Below are 20,579 nucleotides of genomic sequence, written 5' to 3'. Positions count from 1 at the left end.
TTAGGCAATTCATCTGACTTCCAAACCAGGATTCTTTCCATGTAAAATGATCGTTGAATCCTTTCCAGGTATAGAATAATGTGATTCTTCTTAGGCCAGCTTTCCACTCATCCTAATGCTGTAATCCACTGGAAGATTGTATCCAAAAGAATTATTTCCTCTTTCCCAGGGCACTTTCCGAAATTACTTTGAGAGAGAATGCATTCCATTGTTAGGATCCATAATTGTTGCAAAGTGCTGCCTTTTATTAGTTAAAAAAAGCTGTGTGGGGGCGCCTGGGTGGCTCAGTAGGTTAAGCGGCTGCCTTCAGCTCAGGACATGATCCGAGGGTCCTGGGATCGAGCCCCGCCTCAGGCTCCCTGCTCAGCAGAGAGCCTGTTTCTCTCTCCCCCTCTACCTGCCGCTCTGCTTTCTTGTGCTCTCTGTCTCTCTGCCAAATAAATAAATAAATAAATAAAATATTTATTTTAAAGAAAAAAAAAAACCTGTGATTTCCTCACTTAACAACTGCTAGGTGGAGAGCTGGGCTGCCGGATATAGTAGCCGCTAGCTATCTGTGAATATTTAAATCAAAATAAAGTAAAATAAATGAAATAAAAAGTTCAGTTCCTCAGTTTCACTAGCCGCATTTGGAGTGCTCCGAAGCCACATGTAGCTAACGGCTACCATTTTGGACAGTGCAGCTGGAGAATGCTTACATCATCAGAGAAAATTGTATTGGATAGGACTGCTGTTGAGCAACAGTGACTGGGTGGGTCTGTCCTTTCTTCTATCTCACCTGCCTCCCCCCGCCCCCCCTACCTGGTTACTTAAGGCTGCTGTCACTATCACTTCATATCTCAAGGGTTGCACCTGACTTGTAGGCTCTTTCTTGGCCTTCGTTCCTTCTCCCTCATCAGTACTGGATTGGTTTTTCTAGATACCGGTTTCATCATGTCATTTTTTTTGGTTAGGGAAGCCCTTAATGATTTCCAGTTTTACCTTTGACTTTATATTTTCCACTCAATTTCATATTTAATAAAAATTGTTTTTGGAGTGCTTGCCATGTTTCAGTCACTGTGCTAGGTGCTAGGGATATCAATGAATGCAGGAGGCAGGGGCAGAAGTACAAGTAGAAACAAGGGTGTAAAGAGGAAGGAGTGAAGCAGAGGATGTGGTTAGTCTAAGCTTGAGAGAGCAGAGAAGGCTTCACAAGGTACCTCGTGCATGAACTGACTTTTGAAGAATGAATAAGAATTTATTAGGTGAAGTTGGAAAGGGCATATAACATGTACAAAGAGAGACACAGAGACTTGAAACATTTTTGTGCATTTCGGAATTCTGGTAGTTCCGAATTGCCGGAGTAAGTATGAGGGTGGTTTGTATGTCAGGTGATGAGTTGAATGGTAGGTAGGAGCTAGGTCACTGGGACGTGGGATTTTCATCTTGATGGTAGCCATCAAAGGGTTGTGCCCTTGTGCACTCCTGGGATATTCACTGAGCACCAGCTATGATAGGTGGTGTACATATGGCAGTGAACAAGAACCTTGTGGACCCTCTTTTGTGAGCCTTATGGAATAGAAGTGAATTGGAGCCAAATTTCTACCTGTCTTTCAAGGCCCGTCCTTCTGAAAAGGTTTGTTCAACTATCCCAGCCTTACGGATTTCCCCTCTTTGGTACTTATGGTCAGTACCACACAGTCACACATCATGGTAACCGTGTATTGAATAATGATTATGTGTCTTCCCCTCCTAGCTCTTCTTCCCCATCCTCTCATTAGGGAAGATCAGACTTAAACCTTGCTTTAGGATCTAGCACAATTGTGAGCATCTGTTAATAATTCAGTAGATGTTGATTTAAGGTTGGATGGAATAGAGGGAAATCGTTGAGCTGGGGAGAGAGGCAGGAGAAGGATGGAACATTGGAGGGGCAGCAGTAGGAAATCAGTTTGAGAAGTATGGAGGTCCGGGAGAAGAGGAGTTGTTTCTGTTTTTTTTTAAATTTTTATTTTTTAGAGGAAATGAGTTGGAGTTGGCTAGCACTTTCCTGTTTTGACATGATGTCACAAATCTGTGAAGGCTGGCTTATGATTATGAATTCTTAGGATACATTTTCCCCTTTTTCCTAGTGCCATTTTTCTTGCTGACCTCTTCTGCATGGCCGACTTACCTCCTTTTAACCTTCAGTGAAGATACAGTTCTTTGGCTTTCAGCTTCAAACGGAGTCTCCTGCTAGAGGGACCACTCTGGGTGGTCCAGGCCTCTTCATCTTTTGTCTTTGGTGTTCCTTGCAGCCATAAAAGTGAAATTCTCGGGGCGCCTGGGTGGCTCAGTGGGTTAAAGCCTCTGCCTTCGGCTCGGGTCATGATCCCAGGGTCCTGGGATCGAGCCCCATATCGGGATCTCTGCTCGGCGGGGAGCCTGCTTCCCTCTCTCTGCCTGCCTCTCTGCCTACTTGTGATCTCTGTCTGTCAAATAAATAAATAAAATCTTTAAAAAAAAAAAAAGTGAAATTCTCAGGACCCTAAGATTTGGTAGTTCACTTTAGGGCAGAATATTGTGTCAGTAATGCTTAATTCCTGAGGTTCAGTTTTCATTTAGTTTTTGTTCTCTGAGTATTCCTTTGTTCTCAGCACAATTGGTAACATAAAAATATGTTGCGCATTTTATTTATTTATTTATTTATTTATTTATTTATTTATTAATACACAGACTTTGCTTACTTGCTTGAAAGCCTTGTGGTACTTACAGCATTTAATATAGTTGACCTTGGCTTTGTCCACACTGACTCCAAAGAATTATATTTGGGTTTTCTCTGCTTGAGACTCTGCTTAGCTGCCACCGTTGCCCTTGTTTTGTTTTCTTTCAGGATCAGCATGGGTATTCTCATACTTACATATTTATATTTCAACTTTCATATAAATCTTACTTTAATTCCTTCTCTGACAATTCTTTACTGGATTTTTTTTTTTTCTTTCTTTACTGGATTTTTAGCTTTGCATAATTATACCTGTGATGGAGCTGGTATCCTAAAGGCACCAACGTTAATCCTCTTACTCCAACATCACATGATCTATATTTGCTAGTTAACAAAAAATGTCCAAGCCCCCACAGCAGATCCTAATGAGCCATATAATATCGAGTCCCATGCACAGGGAATGTTTTTGGCACCTGAAATTCCTGGGAGCTTAAAGGGCTTTCCCTAGTGGTGCCTGGGTGGCTCAGTCACTTAAGTGTAGGAATCTTGGCTTGGGCGCAAGTAATGATCTCAAGGTTGAGAGACTGAGCCCTACCGTGGGCTTCATGCTCAGCACAGAGTCGGCTTGTTCCTTTCCCTGCCACTTGTTTCCACCCCCCAACCCCTGTGCATGTGTGTGCACTCCCTCAAATAAATAAATGAATGTAGTCTTTATTTTTTTTTAAAGCTTTTATTTATTTGAAAGAGAGGAAGAAAGCACAGGTCGGGGGAGAGGGAGAAACAGACTCCCCACTGATCAGGGAGCCCCATCCAGGATCCTGGATTTCAGGATCCTGAGATCATGACCTTAGCTGAAGGTAGATACTTAACCGACTGAGCCACTCTGGCACCCCATGAATAAACTCTTTAAAAATAAATAAATAAATAAATAAGCAAAGGGCTTCCCCTTAGCAGGTTCGCCAGGCTTCAGTGTTGTAGCCATGGGTTCCAGTGGGTGCCTGGGGCCTTGTCTGGCCTGTGCTATATATTAAATGTTTTAAATTCAGACTTTAAATCCAGCCTTTTTTTTTTTTTTTAAGATTTATTTATTTATTTGAGAGAGAGAGAGAGAGCACGTGCACGCGTGCGTCAGTGGGAGGGGTAGAGGGAGAGGGAAAGAGAATCTTAATTGATTACCCACCCAGCACAGAGCCCAACGTGGGGCTCGATCTCACTCTTGACATCAGGACCTGAGCTGAAGCCAAGAGTCAGATGCTTAACTGACTGAGCCACCCAGGTGCCCCTAAATCCAGCCTTTTAAAGGTGTTTTTATTGGAAAAGTAATTTGACATGCTGTATGAATTTAAAGATTAATTATTAAAAAAAAAGATTAGGACTCATTTTCCTATTTTATTTAACAATGTTTGACCCCTGAACACATAAGATATAGAAGAAACAGAAGTACAAGCTCAAAGCCAATTAATTATACAAATATACACACATACACACACAGGTAGGTAGGTAGGTAGGTAGGAGGGGAGATATAGATACAGAGAGCCAGCTTTGGGCATTTATGTTCCCTATTTATGTGTTATTAAGACTGTATAAATTTGATAGCCTTCCCTAGGCTTATATGAGGTATCACAACATCAGAAGTCTACTTAAATGCAGAAACAGCCTTTCTGTGTTCATTGAGAGATTTTAAAAAACCTTGGCCAAGCTTCACATCCCTTGATACATGTTTGTATCCAGAACCTTACTTTACTGTCATCGATGACTAAGAAGAACTGTGGTTGTGAACCGTGCTAACATGATAGAAGGTTACTGTATTTCTGAGAAAAGTGACTAGACACTCAGGAGTAACGGGCAGTCAAAGAGAAAGAAGGTTAATTAAAAGCACTAAGAGCACTGGACATTATCCGTTACAGCTTTTCTTGAGTTTGGTTTGTGTGGAGGAGATCTACTGAAGGAGTTTCATTGTGAGAAGTTCATACTTAGATACCTCTCTGCCTTTTGAAGTAAGACCTGTACATCTTGACTTACTCTGAGTCCAGAGAATCTCTTTAAAGGGCTGGCAGCATATTAAAAAACACTTTTTTTTTTACATAGGCTCTGTGCCCAGTGTGGGGCCCAGTGTGGGGCTTGAACTCATGACCCTGAGATCAAGACCTGAGCTGGGATCAAGAGCTGAATGCTTAACTGACTGAACCACCCAGGTGCCCGAGAAACACACTTTTTTTTTCAGACTCATTTTAATTTCAGTTCAGAAGAAAATAAAGGATATCTATTTCATAGCTGTGTTTCTGTCAGATAACTAGATGATGAAGGGGGTTGGGTTGTGTAATAGCCCCTCTACACACTTACTCGTCCTCTGCCAACTCCCTCCTCGCCCCCATTTTCCCAATAAGCATCGATTCAAATTCTGGCTTTGCCACTAAGCAACTGAGGTGACTAGTCGGGAAGCGATCTGAGTTCAGATTTCTAATGAATCAGATGGGGATAGTGTCAACGTCAAAGACATCATTGTGAGCATTACAACACGATGTGTAAAAGGGCTCACGCCAGGCAGAGTGGGCATTCTGTGCCTATCCCTCCCCTTTCAGATCAAATGGTAGAGAACGGATTCTCCCATCTTCGGACCCTGGAAGTGCGTTTTCTGTACTTATTATGCATTAGTTCTTTAACATTTTTAGAAAGTCTTTTTTTTTAATTGAAGTATAATGAACATACACTGTTGTATTACTTTCACATTATGCATTAATTCTTGTGGACTGCTGTGTGAAATGCTGACTGACCCATTACAGAAAGCATTTGTGCAGGATAGTTGGTCAGGGATATTGTAGAGGTATGGACTGGGTGGCCCGTGGATGCCCCCTGCAAGTTGGTGTGTGTCAACAAGGCTATTACCTATAATTAATTTTGACAATCATTTCATTTCAGACACTGTGTTATCAGGTTATTATCCTCCCGTCATTTCAGCTCAGGTATTTAGAGAACTCAGAATCTGACTGCTAAAGCAATGTTCATTCTGTATTGGATATTCATAGGGTCATATATATCTCTGTGTATCCGTTTCTCCTTTGAAGGGAGGACTTATGAGGGAAGCCGTAAGCTGATCTCTTCCGTAGGTTTTCTGGAGTGTTTCACTCTTTAGAGATTTACTTGGTACTTTGCATCTTCATGTTGTGTTGTTGTATTTTTTCATAGCACCAGTAAGACAAGCACTCTAAAATTAGAGCAGGTTTATGAATTGTGTTTCCTAGGATTGTGTGGAGTAAAGGAGGGACGTATGTAATGCCCTTAGGTCTTTGCTTGGAACATGCAAGTGCTCAGAGAACACTGGCTTGAGCCGTGGCTGTACTGGTGTCCCTCATCCTCCAGATTTATAGTCTTTAAGAGCAGGAACTATGCAATGTATATACTTCACGTACTGCGGACTCAGCGTTTTCCTCAACTGCTCATTTTACTTGATCATAGATTTTCATTTTCATCCTAGTTTTTAATGTTTATGTTTTTAATGTTTATGTCTTGCAGTGACGAAACTAGAGGATCTGTTCGTAGGTGCTTCCGGTCAGCATTTGGCTATTCAATTCCATCTGGAGTGTGCATATATATTTTTATATTATTACGAATATACAAAAGCAAAAGATCAGTTCAGCATTGCTAAAGATATCAGCAAATTACAAGTTGATTTGACAGGTAAGACTTGTTACCTTTTGTGGATGATTGACTTATTTATTTATTTATTTATTTAGATTTTATTTATTTATTTGACAGACAGAGCTCACAAGTAGGCAGAGAGGCAGGCAGAGAGAGAGGTGGAAGCAGGCTCCCTGCTTGAGCAGAGAGCCCGATACGGGGCTCGATCCCAGGACCCTGGGATCATGACCTGAGCTGAAGGCAGAGGCCTTAACCCACTGAGCCACCCAGGCGCCCTGATTGACTTATTTTTATGATAAAACTAATAGAGACGTTGGCAGTTTGACTCTACTGTTTGGTTGTACTTGATTTTTTTCTTTTCTGTTCTTTGCTTTGTAAAAATCAGTGTTAAAGATTTTATTTTAAAAATTGACAGTATTAGAACAAGTCTGAAATGAACTATTTTCTTTATTCCCAGAGATTCCCCTTTATTTTCCAGTCTGGTAAGCCATATGTTATCGATACACATAGAGCACCCAGGCAGTACACAAATGAACTTTCTCTCTTTTTTTTCTAAAGCAAGCTCTGTGCCCAGTGTGGGATTTGCACTCAAGACCCAGAGATCAAGAGTTGCATTTTCTACTGACTGAGCCAGCCAGGCGCCCCCATAAATGAACTTTCGACCATTTGTTTATGGGTGTGGATTTCCTTACCCACGTTTTCATTGCCCTTTCTTGTAAATACCCACCTATGGCTTTCATCTGCTTTCTTTGTCTTCAGAGCACAAAATGTCAACTGTTTGAGATTCAGTGCCTTAGAACACTGGCATATTGTTGGCACTCAGACATTTGTTGGATGAACAAATAAGTTACAGAATTTCTCCAAGAACCTCTGTATTTCTTCCAAATACAAAATAAGAAACATTGGTTGCTTTTTACATCTTGCTCTATCCCTGGAGTCTTACAATATCATTGGCATTCAATATGATTACCTTCACGACAGTCGACAGGGTCAGTTCGAGCACACCACTTTCACCTCTTGAACCTGAGCTCAGCATTCCAGGCTGTGTCTGTGAAGGTTAAAGTGATTGTACCTATTTGTCTTTCCTGGACTCGGTCTGGATTATCGCTAAGGTCCGTTCTTCGCCCCTAAATTCTGTGCTGCTTATTGAGCTGGTCTTGTCAGTAAAATCTTTCAACTATAGTATGAGTTACATATGACTTTGTGGCCTGGTCTGGGATCTTAGCCATCTTTTGCTGCATTGTTTGTATGGGGAAAATTATTAAATATCCAGCTTAGAACTTTTGGAACAATGGCCATATGTAAGTCAGAGTCTTGTCTGTATAGGAAAATACAGTTCTATATAATATAACTTGTGAGGCTAGCTTCAGAGATTATGTTTTTAAATGTTTTGGCCCTTGGGGACTTTTTTTGGGCTATTTAAAAGCTAATGGCACAGTATTCTGTATAGTCAGCTTTTAACTGCTGGTATATTTACTGGCTAGTTCTTCATATTTTTTTCCAAGTTAAGAGCAAAGAGCTTAAAAATACAATTGTGGTACTCACAAATATAAAATGAAAATCAGATTATTATTTTTTTCCATTCAACTGTAGCCCTTCTATAAAAAAGTGAGCTGTGTTAGACCATCTCAGTAGCTATTTATGTATAGCATGTTTAAAAGGTTGATGTATAATTTAGATCCAGACTCATTGCAGGATAAAATCCAGACTTCTTAGACTGGTCTTTACAATCAAGGGTCTTTGTAATCTGACACTTGCCAAAGAGTGGCTATCAGGACTGTTGCCTCTATTAAAGCAATTCTGTAGTAAGTTATTTCAGATACAAAATGGAAAAAATGTTGGTGTTAAATGAAGCCAGATAGAATAACAGAAAGACTGTGGGATTTAGAACCTGGAGACCCTAGTTTAAGCTCTGGCTCTGAGACTGAAAGTCCCCTTGATCTTAAGGAAGTGACTACACCTCGGAACATCTTTTTTTTATCTGCTCTATGAGGATGATGATACTTCTTATATCTATGAAAATTTGGGGGGGAATGAGGAGGTTTGATGCAAAAGTGAGTATGTGTAATCTATTGGGATAAATCTTGGGTTTGAGTTCTGGCCCCATAGCTTATTGGCTTTATGATTTTATTTTTATCTTTATTTTTTATTTTCTGCCCTTGGCTTTATAATTTTATAAGTAGTTTTAGGATCATCATCGAGTCTCAGATTTTTTTTTTAAATATTTTATTTATTTATTTGACAGAGAGAGAGAGATCACAAGTAGGCAGAGAGGCAGGCAGAGAGAGAGGGGGAAGCAGACTCCCTGCTGAGCAGAGAGCCTGACACAGGGCTCAATCCCAGGACCCTGAGATCATGACCCGAGCTGAAGGCAGAGGCTTAACCCACTGAGCCACCCAGGTGCCCCTCAGATCTTTTTTTTCTTTTTTTTTTGATGTGAAATGGAGAAAATACCTTTACAGACTCTAAAGTACTCTGAAAATATTACTTTTCATGATTGTACAGTAGATCTGATTGACAAATCAATAAGTACAATTTAATATTTTTTTTCAGGTGCTTTGGGGAAAAGGACACGGTTCCAGGAAAATTATGTGGCACAACTTATTCTAGATGTAAGAAGGGAAGGGGATGCCTTTTCACATGGTGAATTCAGTCCAGCACCTACTCCTCAGGAACATTTAATCAAGGTAAGTAGGATCATGAGTTATTTAAATTTCCATCCAAATCTAACAGGTTCATTAGGTGAGTTTTGTCAAAATACCGAATGGGGTGGGAAGAGGCTTCATTTTGTTCCTTCTCAAGCTTTTTCTTGGTGGTTGGGGGTTTTAGAAAATGCCCACGCAAACTAACATGTATTTAAGCCTTTTTTTACCCTGAGATAGAGATAAAGTGTTGTTTTCTTTTAGACATCAGTAATATGAATTAGTAGTGCAGTCAGTTATGTATTACTCCCCTTGAAAAAATTCAAAAGACAGACTGGGTAGAACCTAATTTTTCTATTGGCTACTGTATTTGTTGCCTTAACTTTTGCCTTTTGTGGATAATTTTGAATATATGAGACTTGAATTTCTTAGGGCTTCTTCAAAATATATAAACAGATGATAAGAACTTCTTTTTACCAGTATTCTGATCCTTTGTTACTGTCTTTGGGCTGATTGCTGCATTAGTATGTTTTTCGTCACTTGGCTAATGCATTCTCTTCATTTTTTTTTTCCAAGATTTTATTTTGATAGTGAGAGGCACAGTGAGAGAGGGAACACAAGCAGGGGGAGTGGGAGAGGGAGAAGCAGGCTTCTCGCTGAGCGGGGAGCCTGATGTGGGGCTCGAACCCAGGACCCTGGGATCATGACCTGAGCCGAAGGCAGAAGCTTAATGACTGAGCCACCCAGATGCCCTTTCGTGTTTGTTTTTTTAAGATTTTATTCTTAAGTAATCTCTATACCCAGTGGGGGCTCTCACTTATAACCCTGAGATCAAGAGTCACTTGTTCTACCAACTGAGCCAGCCAGGTCCCCCATGCATTCTCTTCTTGTAGCTTAAACTTATGGCTCTTGGTCACTTCATCTGCTTAGATGTTTTTCCATGTGCTTCCATAGAGGTTATTTATTAGCATTTATATTTTCTTACTGCGGAGTTTCCAAGCCAACATTTTTGGTTGTCCTTTGCCTGATGTTACTGTCCCTGAAGCCCTACCCTTCCTTCCTGAGCCTCTACACAAATTTACCTTGAGTACACCAGACACTGAAATTCTATTCTGTACTGAAAATAGTGCCAAAAGGAGGGACTCGGGATGGGAGGGAAGAGGGACAGCAGTCAGGAGTCCCAAGGAAAGCCATTCATGAGATATCGCACACTTCTGGGCTTGTTCCAAGCACTTTCTTGTTTGCTTTGAGATAACTTCAGGGAGGAACTGCTATTGATTCTAAGAGGAGAGGGAAGGAAGGAGGAAGGAGGAAGGAGGGAAGGGAGGGAGAGATGTAGAAACTCAGGGATAAGACTACACAGGGTGCTGCCTATACTTCCTGATGCTGTAGTGAAGTGGGTTTGTACTGCTGTGTTAATGCTGGTCAGGGAACATGGTGCTGTTACCTGCCTCACACTTCTCTTCTTCCCTCCTTACATGTATGGAGTCTCCTCTTTAAGCCCCCCCTCCTTTCTTTCTTTTTTTCTAAGCCTTTTTTTTTTTTTAAAGATTTTATTTATTTATTTGACAGAAATCACAAGTAGGCAGAGAGGCAGGCAGAGAGAGAGGGAAGCAGGCTTCCTGCTGAGCAGAGAGCCCAATGCGGGGCTCAATCCCAGGATCCTGAGATCATGACCTGAGCCGAAGGCAGAGGCTTAACCCACTGAGCCACCCAGGCGCCCCTTTTCTAAGCCTTTTGATGTAACCCAAGTCCCTCCCAAAGTCTTGGCTTAACTGCCATAAACCTGATCTTTAGGCCATTGGATGAGCATCAGTGAAAAGAGATTCCATTCTGCAGTCCACACATTGGATTCAGTAATCCATCTTTTATTGGTTTTCTATATGGAGTTCTTTTATTGAAAATTGTCTCCTGGGATGATAAATAGGATATGATGACTATTATGAGGAATGTAAAAAAAAAAGATATACAATTTAATATAGAATTTATTGAATCTTTCATATTTGAAATAAAATACATTGAGATAATCTTATGATTTTCATTAATTACTACTTAGAGGTAAAAGGTAAAAATTGTATGATGTAGGTATTGATTAGGTAGAAATAGCTTTGTACTTATGAGCAGAAGGCGATTGCTTATTTAATCGGTTATATATCTTGTTTCCTGATATCAAAGGCACTATTAAATTATAAAATACACTATCTTTTTTTTAAAGATTTTACTTATTTATTTGAGAAAGAGAGAGAGAGAGAGAAGGTGAGAGAGTAGCAGAGAAGTGGAAGAGGGAAAAGCAGGCTCCCCACTGAACGGGGAGCCTGACGTGGGGCTCAATCCCAGGACCCTGGGATCATGACCTGAGCCCAAGGCAGACGCTTAACTGACTGAGCCCCCAGGCGTCCCTAAAGTACACTGTCTTTTTAATAACCAATCCTTTGGGGGAAAAAAAGGAACACTATTATATCAATATTACTTATTGCAAAATATATCCTGATTAGAAATGTGACAGTGTGAAAGTGTTTATCTTAAAATTGAGGAAACAGAAATTTTATTGCCAGTGAGGAGCATATCTCCCTTTGGACCTTCCTAGATTTTTAATCTGTTATTAATGGGAAATCACATAGACTCAAGCCGCTGGAGATCAGGGTTTAATAAGCTAACAGTTAGGAACAACCCCAGAGTGCAAATGAAAGACACAGTGTCTGTTCTTGAGGCGCCTAGGTGGCTGAGTTGGTTAAGCGTCTGACTCTTGATTTCGGCTCAGGTCTTAATCTTAGGGTCCTGGGATTGAGCCCCATGTCTGGCTCTGCGCTCAGTGTGGAGTCTGTCCCTCTCTCTCTCTGCTCCTCCCCCCCCTTACTTAAAAAAAAAAAAAAGTCTTAAGAAAAAAGGACTGTCTCTGTTCTTAGTTGTGCAATTGTGTATTCACAGAAAATACAAATGCATACATGAATCAGCGTCACTGATGAGAAATATACTTTAATGCTAACTATGGTGTGTCCTACATATTGGAGATAAATTATGTGCTAGTTTCTTGATTCAGTAGAATGTTATGAGGTCCAGGTGGGAATGAGGTAGAACCGTATTTTAAATTTGGGACTTGCAGAACAGTTAGGTAAGTAGGTACTGCAGCAGACCCGTTTTAATTTCAAAAGAGTTGAATAGGAACATAGAGGATTTTGAATGAAGATCAAAACTGTTTTGATTACTTGCTTGTGTATGGCAAATAAATAATGCCGTGTTGCCAACACTGACATATCAGGTCTTTGGTGGTGGAGGGGAGGGGTCCTGGGATGGCGGGGGACTTGGGTCTCTGTCCCATCCTTATTGTCTAGCCTAGGGTGAGAATCTAGGACAATTATTATAGTCTTAGTTTCCTCATTTGCTTTTCCCACATCACACTTTGTTAAAGGAACAGATTAGATTTGGAAAGCTATTGTACGGATGTGTTATTAAACATTGTGTATTAGGGGCAACTTTTGCTGGCTCAGTCAGTAGAGCAGGTGACTCTTGATCTCGGGGTTGTAAGTTTGTGTCCCATATTGGGTGTGGAGATTACTTGAAAATAAAATCTTTAAGGGCACCTGGGTGGTTCAGTCAGTTATATGTCCAACTCTTGGTTTCGGCTCAGGTCATGGTCTCAGGGTCATGAGACAGAGCCCCAAGTCTGGTTCCGTACTCCATGGGGAGTCTGCTTAAGATTTGCACCCTGTACCTCTCCCCCTACTCATACGTGTGTTCTCTGTCGCTCAAGTAAATAAATCTTTAAAAAGAAATTAAGAAAAAAACACACCAAAAAAACAAGCAAAAAAACCCCAAAAGAAAACATTGTGTAGTAATAAGTAGGTTGATGCAACCTAAAGGGATATAAAAAGATGAGCATTTTGGGATTCTGTAGAGCTACATGGTCCAGTATGGTAGCCATCAACCATGTGTGATTATTAACCACTGGGAAGTTGGCTGGTGCAATTTGAGATGTGCTGAAGTGTAAAAAGCACATCAGATTTCATAGACTGTGTATGAAAAAAAAGAATGTATAGTAGAGAATAATAGAGAATTAATAATTTGCTCTTGACACATATTACAAAAATAGTATTTTTGATGTATTAGGTTAAATCATTTTTAAAAGTCTACTTTTTTAAGTGTGACTATTACAAATGTAGTTGTCTTTTGTTATGAAAGGCCTGTGTTGAAAATGATGGCCACCAGGGTGCGCTGTGCACCTGCCACCCTGCCCATTCTGGGAGGAAGAGCCACTTTTTCAATGGATTCTGAGCAGCAGCCTAAGGTTCTGTGTTCCTCCTATCAGCAGTTTGTTGGGGTTGCTGTACATTTTTCTTAAAATGCTATAGACAGAGCTAGGCCTACAGTTAGGGTGCATGTAAGGATAGACAAGGCGAGCTGTTTCTCTGGGCTGTGTTTTGGGCAGATTTACTGCTTACTAGTTAAGAGGTTACCAGTTAAGAGGTTGACCTTTTAGCCATAGGCAGTTTCCAGACTTCTGGTCCATTTAGCTCTCAATTTTAGCTATTTTTATTGAATTAGAAAAAAATTTTTTTTAAAGATTTCATTTGTTTATTTGAAAGAGAGTGAGAGAGAGCATGAGAAGGGAGAGGGTACAAGGGAGAAGCAGACTCCCTGCTGAGCAGGGAGCCTGATGTGGGACTCAGTCCTGGGACTCTGGGATCATGACCTGAGCCAAAGGCAGTTGCTTAACCAACTGAGCCACCAAGCGCCCGAATTAGAAAAAAATTTAAAGGGCCGATTTTATTTTAAATGTACAGTTTCAATTTTGAAAAATAGACCCATGGAATACCACCACCATAATAAAAGTATAGAATCATTTCCATTCCACCCAAAGTCACTTATACTCCTTCACAGTCAGTCATTTTCCCTCTCACTGGTCTGCTTTCTGTCACAGATTAGAGCTGCTTTTTCTAGAATTTCAAATAAATGGAATCACAGTATGACTCTCTTGTGTCTGGTTTCTTTCATTTAGTATAATTTTTTTTAAGCTATAGCAATTCTTTTTTTCCAGTTTTATTGAGAAATAATTGACATATGTCACTGTATAAATTTAAGGCATACAGCGCAAAGGTTTGATTTGCATATAGTGTGAAAAGTTTACCACAGTAGGTTCAGCTAACATCTTCTCATATTGATAAAAAGAAAAGAAAAGCAGAAGAAAGGGAATTTTTTTTTCTTGTGATGAGGACTCTTAGGGTCTCTTCTCTTAACAGCTTTCCTGTCCGTCACACAGCAGCATTAGGTGCACTCATTGTGTCATACATCACATCCCCAGTGCTTACGCATATTGTAACTGGAGGTTCGTACTTTGGACCACTTTCCTCCAGTTCCCCCTCCCCCTTCTGCCCCTAGCAACCATAAGGCTGATCTCTTTTTCTAGGAGTTTGATTTTTTTTGTTTTTTTTAAGATTCCACATATAAGTGAGATCATACAATATGTGTCTTTCTCTGACATATTTCAGTTAGCATAATACCTTCAAGGTCCATCCAAGTTGTCACCATTGGTAGGATTTCCTCGTTCGTTTGTTTTTTTATGGCTAAAAATATTCCATTATACGTACCGTATCTTTTTAATCCACTCATCCATCATGTACACTCAGGTCCATCAGTGGACAGTGTGTTTAGCCACTCACCTGTTGGTGGACAGTTGAACTGTTTCTAATTTTTGGCTGTTATGAATAAAGCTGCTTGAAACATTTGTGTATAAGTCTTCGTGTGAACATATGTTTTTGATTCTCTTGGGTAAATACCTAGGATTAGAATGGCCAGATTGTGTGGTAGGTTTGTTCTCCCCCGCTCCCCCCCCCTTTAGATAGAGAATAAGAGAGGGGGAGAGAACATGTGTTGGGGGGGCGGAGCAGAGAGAGAGAGGAAGAGAGAATCTTAAGCAGGCATACGCTCAGTTTAGAGCCCCATGTGGGGCTCTATCTCATGACCCTGAGATCACGACCTGAGCCAAAATCAGGACTTGGTCGCTCAATGGACTGAGCCACCTAGGCATCCCAGTGTGCTTCTAACTTGATGAGATATTGCCATACTCTTTTCCAAAGTGATTGTGCTATTTTATGTTCCAGCCATCAGTGCATGAGAGCGCCAGTTGCAAAAGCTTGGCATTGTCAGTCTTCTTAATTTTGCTGTTCTAGTGTGTTAGGGGTGTGTGTAGGGATATATTTTTGTGGTTTTACTATTTTTGACAGCTCATTTCTTTAAAACTCAACTGATGCATCGGTAGAGGGGCATTTGCATACTGGGCTCCCTGAGTGATAGCTGTTATTCCCTCTTACTGATATTGTCAGTGCATTCCTGAGGTACAGATGGCATGTCCTCCGTTTCTACACAGTAATTTATCCCTAAGTGTGTGTTTCACAAGAAACAGCCTACTGACCATATGTAGGCATCGGAAAGTCTTTAAACAAAAAGGTGAATTATCCCTCCTTAGTAATCAGTTGTATATAGTGTGTTGAATGAATCAAATTTAATTTTTGGTCTAAATATTTTCTTTTGTCTTGCACCAGAATCTTGAGCTCAATGATGATACTGTTCTAAATGAGATAAAGTTAGCAGATTGTGAACAGTTTCAGATACCTGACCTGTGTGCAGAAGAGCTTGCTGTTATCCTTGGAATTTGGTAAGTCAATTACTTACTTGGTTACTTTGAACACTTTGCATATTGGTTTTCTTGCGTTGCAGAAAACTTTGTCCCAGGAGGTGCCCCAAGTTCTGGATGAATAGAGAATCTTATATGCTTACAAGGATCAAGAATAGTGGGGCACGGACACCTGGGTAGCTCAGTCGGTTAAGCCACTGCTTTCGGCTCAGGTCATGATCCCAGGGTCCTGGGATCGAGTCCCGAATCGGGCTCCTTGCGCAGCAGGGAGCCTGCTTCTCTCTCTGCCTCTGCCTGCCACTCTGCCTGCTTGTGTGTGCACTCTCTCTCTCTCTGACAAATAAATAAATAAAATCTTAAAAAAAAAAAAAAAGAATAGTGGGGCAGTCACTTTTCTAAACTAAACCACCAGTGCTCTCCGCTGGGCAACTAAGTAAAGGGTTAGAGATTAGGAATCTCAGGTATCTCCTTTGAATTAGTGTAACTTCACCTTCTCTTTCCTTCATAAGCAAAATTTCTTGATTAGCCTTAGCTAGGAATAAACTTTATTAATAGAGAATTAAGAATGATTATTTTGACCTTTGAGGATACTTACACTCCAAAGGATAGAATTATTGTTATTTTTTAAGGTTTTATTTATTCATTTAAGAGGGAGAGAGAGAACACAAGCAGTGGTGAGAGGCAGAGGGAGAAGCAGACGTTCCATTGAGCAGGGAGCCTGATGTGGGGCTCGATCCCAGGACCTGGAGATCATGACCTGAGCCGCAGGCAGACACTTACCCACCTGAGCCACCCAGGTGCCCCAGGATAGAATTATTTCTTAATATTATTGAACTTTATGTGTGATGGAAATAGTTTTTCCTTTTATTTTTTCAATTTTGAAATAATTTCAAATTTGGAAAAAAGTTGCAAGGGTAAGACATTGCAGAGAGCTTTTGAGAATAGTTTTCTGACATGATACTATATCATCCCTGAATACTTTAGTGTGTGCTGCCAACAACTATGAAATTTTCTGTACATAGCGATGATACAGCTATCAAAGTGAGGAAATTAACATTTATGCTATGCTCTTATTTAATGCTCAGATCCCATTCAGGTTTTCCAGTTGTCCCAGTAATCTCCTTTGTAGCACAGGACCCACTGTAGAATATATGTGTTTCTTTTAGGTCATGTCTCTCCAGTTACTGTCAGTCTTGGAATAGTTCCTCATACATGCTTGGCTTTCATGGTCATGACATTTCATGGTCTTGACATACGCCAGTTACTTTGTAGACTTTGCCTTGTGAATTTGACTTATTTAAAAAAAAAATTCTGATTAGATTCTCATTATGCATCATTAGCAGGGATATCAGAGAAGGGAAGTTTTGTGGTTCTTTTTTTTTTATTCTTGATTTTATTTATTTATTGACAGAGAGCACAAACAGGGGAGCAGTGGCAGAGGGAGAGGGAGAAGCAGACTCCCCACTGAGCAGGGAGCCTGACATGACTCCGTCCCAGGACCCTGAGATCATGACCTGAGCCAAAGGCAGATGCTTAACTGACTGAGCCACCCAGGCGCCCCATGTTTTATGGTTCTTACTGCATCCTAGCAGTAGAACGCAATTTGATTTGTCCCCCTACTGGTGATGTTCACTTTGATCACATGGTTGAAGCGGTATTTGCCAGGCTTCTCCATCATAAAGTTTTGCTTTTTCACCCTTGTAATTAACATTTAGAGGAAAGGTACTATTGGACTACATAAAAATACCTCATTTCTCATCTGGAGACTTAGTAATGTTCAAAATGGAGTATTTCACAAAGTTCCAATATTTAGTAGAATAGTCAAAGTAGTAACAGGTGATTTGTTTAAAAAAAAAAAAGTCTCTTAACTGAGTAGAACTCACCCTTTTGTCTCTGCTTCATAGCATTATACCCCCTTTACACACTTCATTTACAAAAAAGTTGAATGCAGTCCTCCAGTCCTCTTGCTTGGGTAAAAGGGATCACACAGAGCTCTATTTCTTTTCTTTTTTAAAAAAGATTTTATTGGGGTGCGGGTGTGGCTCAGTGGGTTAAAGCCTCTCTGCCTTCGGCTCAAGTCATGATCCCAGGGTTCTGGGATTGAGGCCCGCATCCGGCTCTCTGCTCAGTGGGGGAGCCTGCTTCCCTTCTTCTCTCTCTGCCTGCCTCTCTGCCTACTTGTGGTCTCTCTCTCTCTCTCTGTCAAATAAATAAATAAATAAAATCTTTAAAAAAAAATAAAAAGATGTTATTTATTTATTTGAGAGCAAGAGAGAGCATGAGGAGGGGCGGGCAGAGGGAGAGGGAGAAGCCGAGTCCCCATTGAGTGGAGAGCCTGATGTGGGGCTTGATCCCAGGATCCTGGGATCATGACTGAGCCGAAGGCAGACACTTAAGCAACTGAGCCACCCAGGTGCCCCGGTAGCTCTGTTTCTAAGCCTGGATCTCTTGTGTTATATGATTTGAGTCCAGTGACAGATTTCATGCTTACTAATGAAAAATTGTCCAATTCGTATGATTCTTAGTATGTAAATAGTTTAAATAGCGACTGTTTGTGAGCGGTTCCACATGCTAGGAATTGCACCATGCGCTATCCACGTGACCCCTCACTAATGTTCTAGCAGCCCTAGATTACTTTGTCCATATTTCAGATAGGAAGTCGGGGTTCAAATGGATGAATAACTTGCTCAGAATTACAAAGCAGCAATTAGGACTTGAATCCAGGTTTTACTGACCCCAAGTTTTGAGTTCTCCTTTATGTAGTTTTTTAAAACATCATTTTGGCAAATTCATAATTGTCAACTCATCAGAAAGTTAAATCAAACAAAATATACGTATGTCCAGGCATTCTTTCAGTTGTGCTTAAAATAATGAGTTGGACTTCACAGTTGAGAGAGGACTAAAAAACAAACAAAAACGCTTGCTTTCAAATACTGTTTTTTTTCCCCCAAATATAGTATTGGTGGAATCTTAATAAATGGAACAGTTAGAAGTCCTGAGTGGATTTTATAGGGAATTTAAATCTTCCTGTTTGGTAGAAACTACTTATTGTCTGACTCCTGGGCACCTGATGCAGTGTTTATAAATGGATAAGAGCATTAGTGAATTGATGAACTGAATTATTGTGGGGGTTGTAAATAGTGATTTTGTTACACTGCCTGATCTCTCTCTAACCCCCATGGCAATAATCCCTATGGAGAGGTGAATTGGACATTGTAGTAGGCTGGGTTAGTTTAGAAAGGAAACACAGAGAAGGTGAATTCTTATGGATGATAGCTTGATGAAACAGTGGGGCTAGGAAAAAAAGAGACAAATAAACCAGACTCTTAAATACAGAAAACGGATTGGTGGTTGCCAGAGGGGGTGGGGTTGGTGGGGAGGAAGGATGAAATAATAAAGGGGATTAAGAGTAGACTTAACCTTGAGCACTGAGAAGTATATAGAATTGTTGAATCATTATATTGTGTACGTGAAACTTATATAACACTGTATGTTAATTATACTTGAAATTTAAAAAAAAGTAACTACTATCCGGAATTTTCTGTTTGTCATTTTCTTGCCTTTTCAAAAAATAGATTTACTCACGTTTTTGTACTTCTGAGTCAATTGTTTTTTTTTTTTTCTGAACTTTATAAAAGTGGTATCTTTTACTATATTGCGGTCTTCTGAGATTTTTTTCTCTCATTATTATGTTTTTATGGTTCATCCATGTTTTATATGTAGCTACAATTTACTTGGATTATAGCATTCCATTGGGTGAATATTTCTCAGTTTATCAGCCTCCTTTTGGACATTTGGAATATTTCAAGATTTTTTCCTGTTATACACAATATTACTATGGATATTTGTGTATATGATTCCTGGTACAGTTGTTCAAGAATTTCTCTGGGCTCTGTGGAATTATTGAACTAAGGATATGTGAAGGTTCACTTTACAAGATAGTGCTAAATTGTTTAACAAAACCGTTTTATCAAATTATACTTGGATCAGCAGAATCTGAGAATTCCCATTGCTCTGCCTCTTGGACCACCTCTTAATTTTTGCCTAACGGTTACAGTAATTTTTTAATTCTTTTGGCATGAGTTTGATAGATAGGAGCTGGTGCCATATTAATTCTTTTCATTTTCTTGGTGAAGTGGCATAGATTGTATTTCCTTCTCCTAGTAAAATGGATTATGTTGATATTTAGTACACCAACCACATTTTGTCAGCATTTTAAAAAAGATTTTATTTATTTATTTATTTGAGCTGGGGTTGCGGAGAGTGGGGAAAGGGGCAGAGGGAGATGAAGAGAGAAACCCAAGTAGATTCTGCATTAAGTGTGGAGCCTGATGCAGGACTTGATCTCATGACCAGAGAGCACGACCTGAGCTGAAACCAAGAGTTGGGCACTTAACCGAATGCTCCACCCAGGCACCCCTATTTGTGCATTTTATTACTTACTTATTTATTACATTATTTATTGTCCTACTTATCTTTGGTAAACTCATATCTATGTTTGTATATAATGCAGTAATATTAAATTATGTGCTTTGAAATAAAATTTATGCTGCCTTTTAAAAATTATATTTCGTTACAACATGCATTATAGGATTAATTTGCCCCCCCCCCCTTTTTTAAATTTAAAGCACAAATTTCCAGAAGAATAACCCAGTGCATAAGTTAACTGAAGAGGAGCTGCTGGCATTCACATCAGTGAGTAATGTCTTGTCCTTTCTGTTGCATGTTTTTCCTTGTACATTCTCTTGCTTCTGATATATTCTTGCCTCTGATTGCTCATGATGAAACACTGCCACTTAGGAAATTCAGGAGGAAAAAACCTCACCATTTTAGTTTCCAAACTGCATATATCTTGGTGTTGGTGTAAACATAAGCATTTTTCTTTGTACTTAGTTGGATTTGAGTGCAGTGGCCAAATATTTCTTGTTCATTGTCTAATGGAGCATCTAGTAGGTGGCGCCATAAATGTTCAATGAATAAATGAAGTGAC

General features: G+C 40.0%; 1 protein-coding gene across 1 annotated transcript in view; it reads left to right on the top strand.

The window, feature by feature from the left end:
* The window catches only part of TTC27 (tetratricopeptide repeat domain 27), a 177,598-nt gene that overhangs the window by 18,931 nt on the left and 138,088 nt on the right, over positions 1-20,579 (top strand). Inside the window, exons 6-9 of the mRNA XM_080812875.1 lie at positions 6,191-6,355; positions 8,870-9,003; positions 15,498-15,610; positions 20,218-20,284. Of these exons, the coding sequence (XP_080669001.1) occupies positions 6,191-6,355; positions 8,870-9,003; positions 15,498-15,610; positions 20,218-20,284 (479 nt within the window). The remainder of the gene's footprint in view (positions 1-6,190; positions 6,356-8,869; positions 9,004-15,497; positions 15,611-20,217; positions 20,285-20,579) is intronic.

Source organism: Martes martes (genome assembly GCF_963455335.1).
Source record: "Martes martes genome assembly, chromosome: 9".
In the NCBI taxonomy this organism is placed as follows: domain Eukaryota; kingdom Metazoa; phylum Chordata; class Mammalia; order Carnivora; family Mustelidae; genus Martes; species Martes martes.
This window is presented reverse-complemented; position numbering and strand designations above follow the sequence as displayed.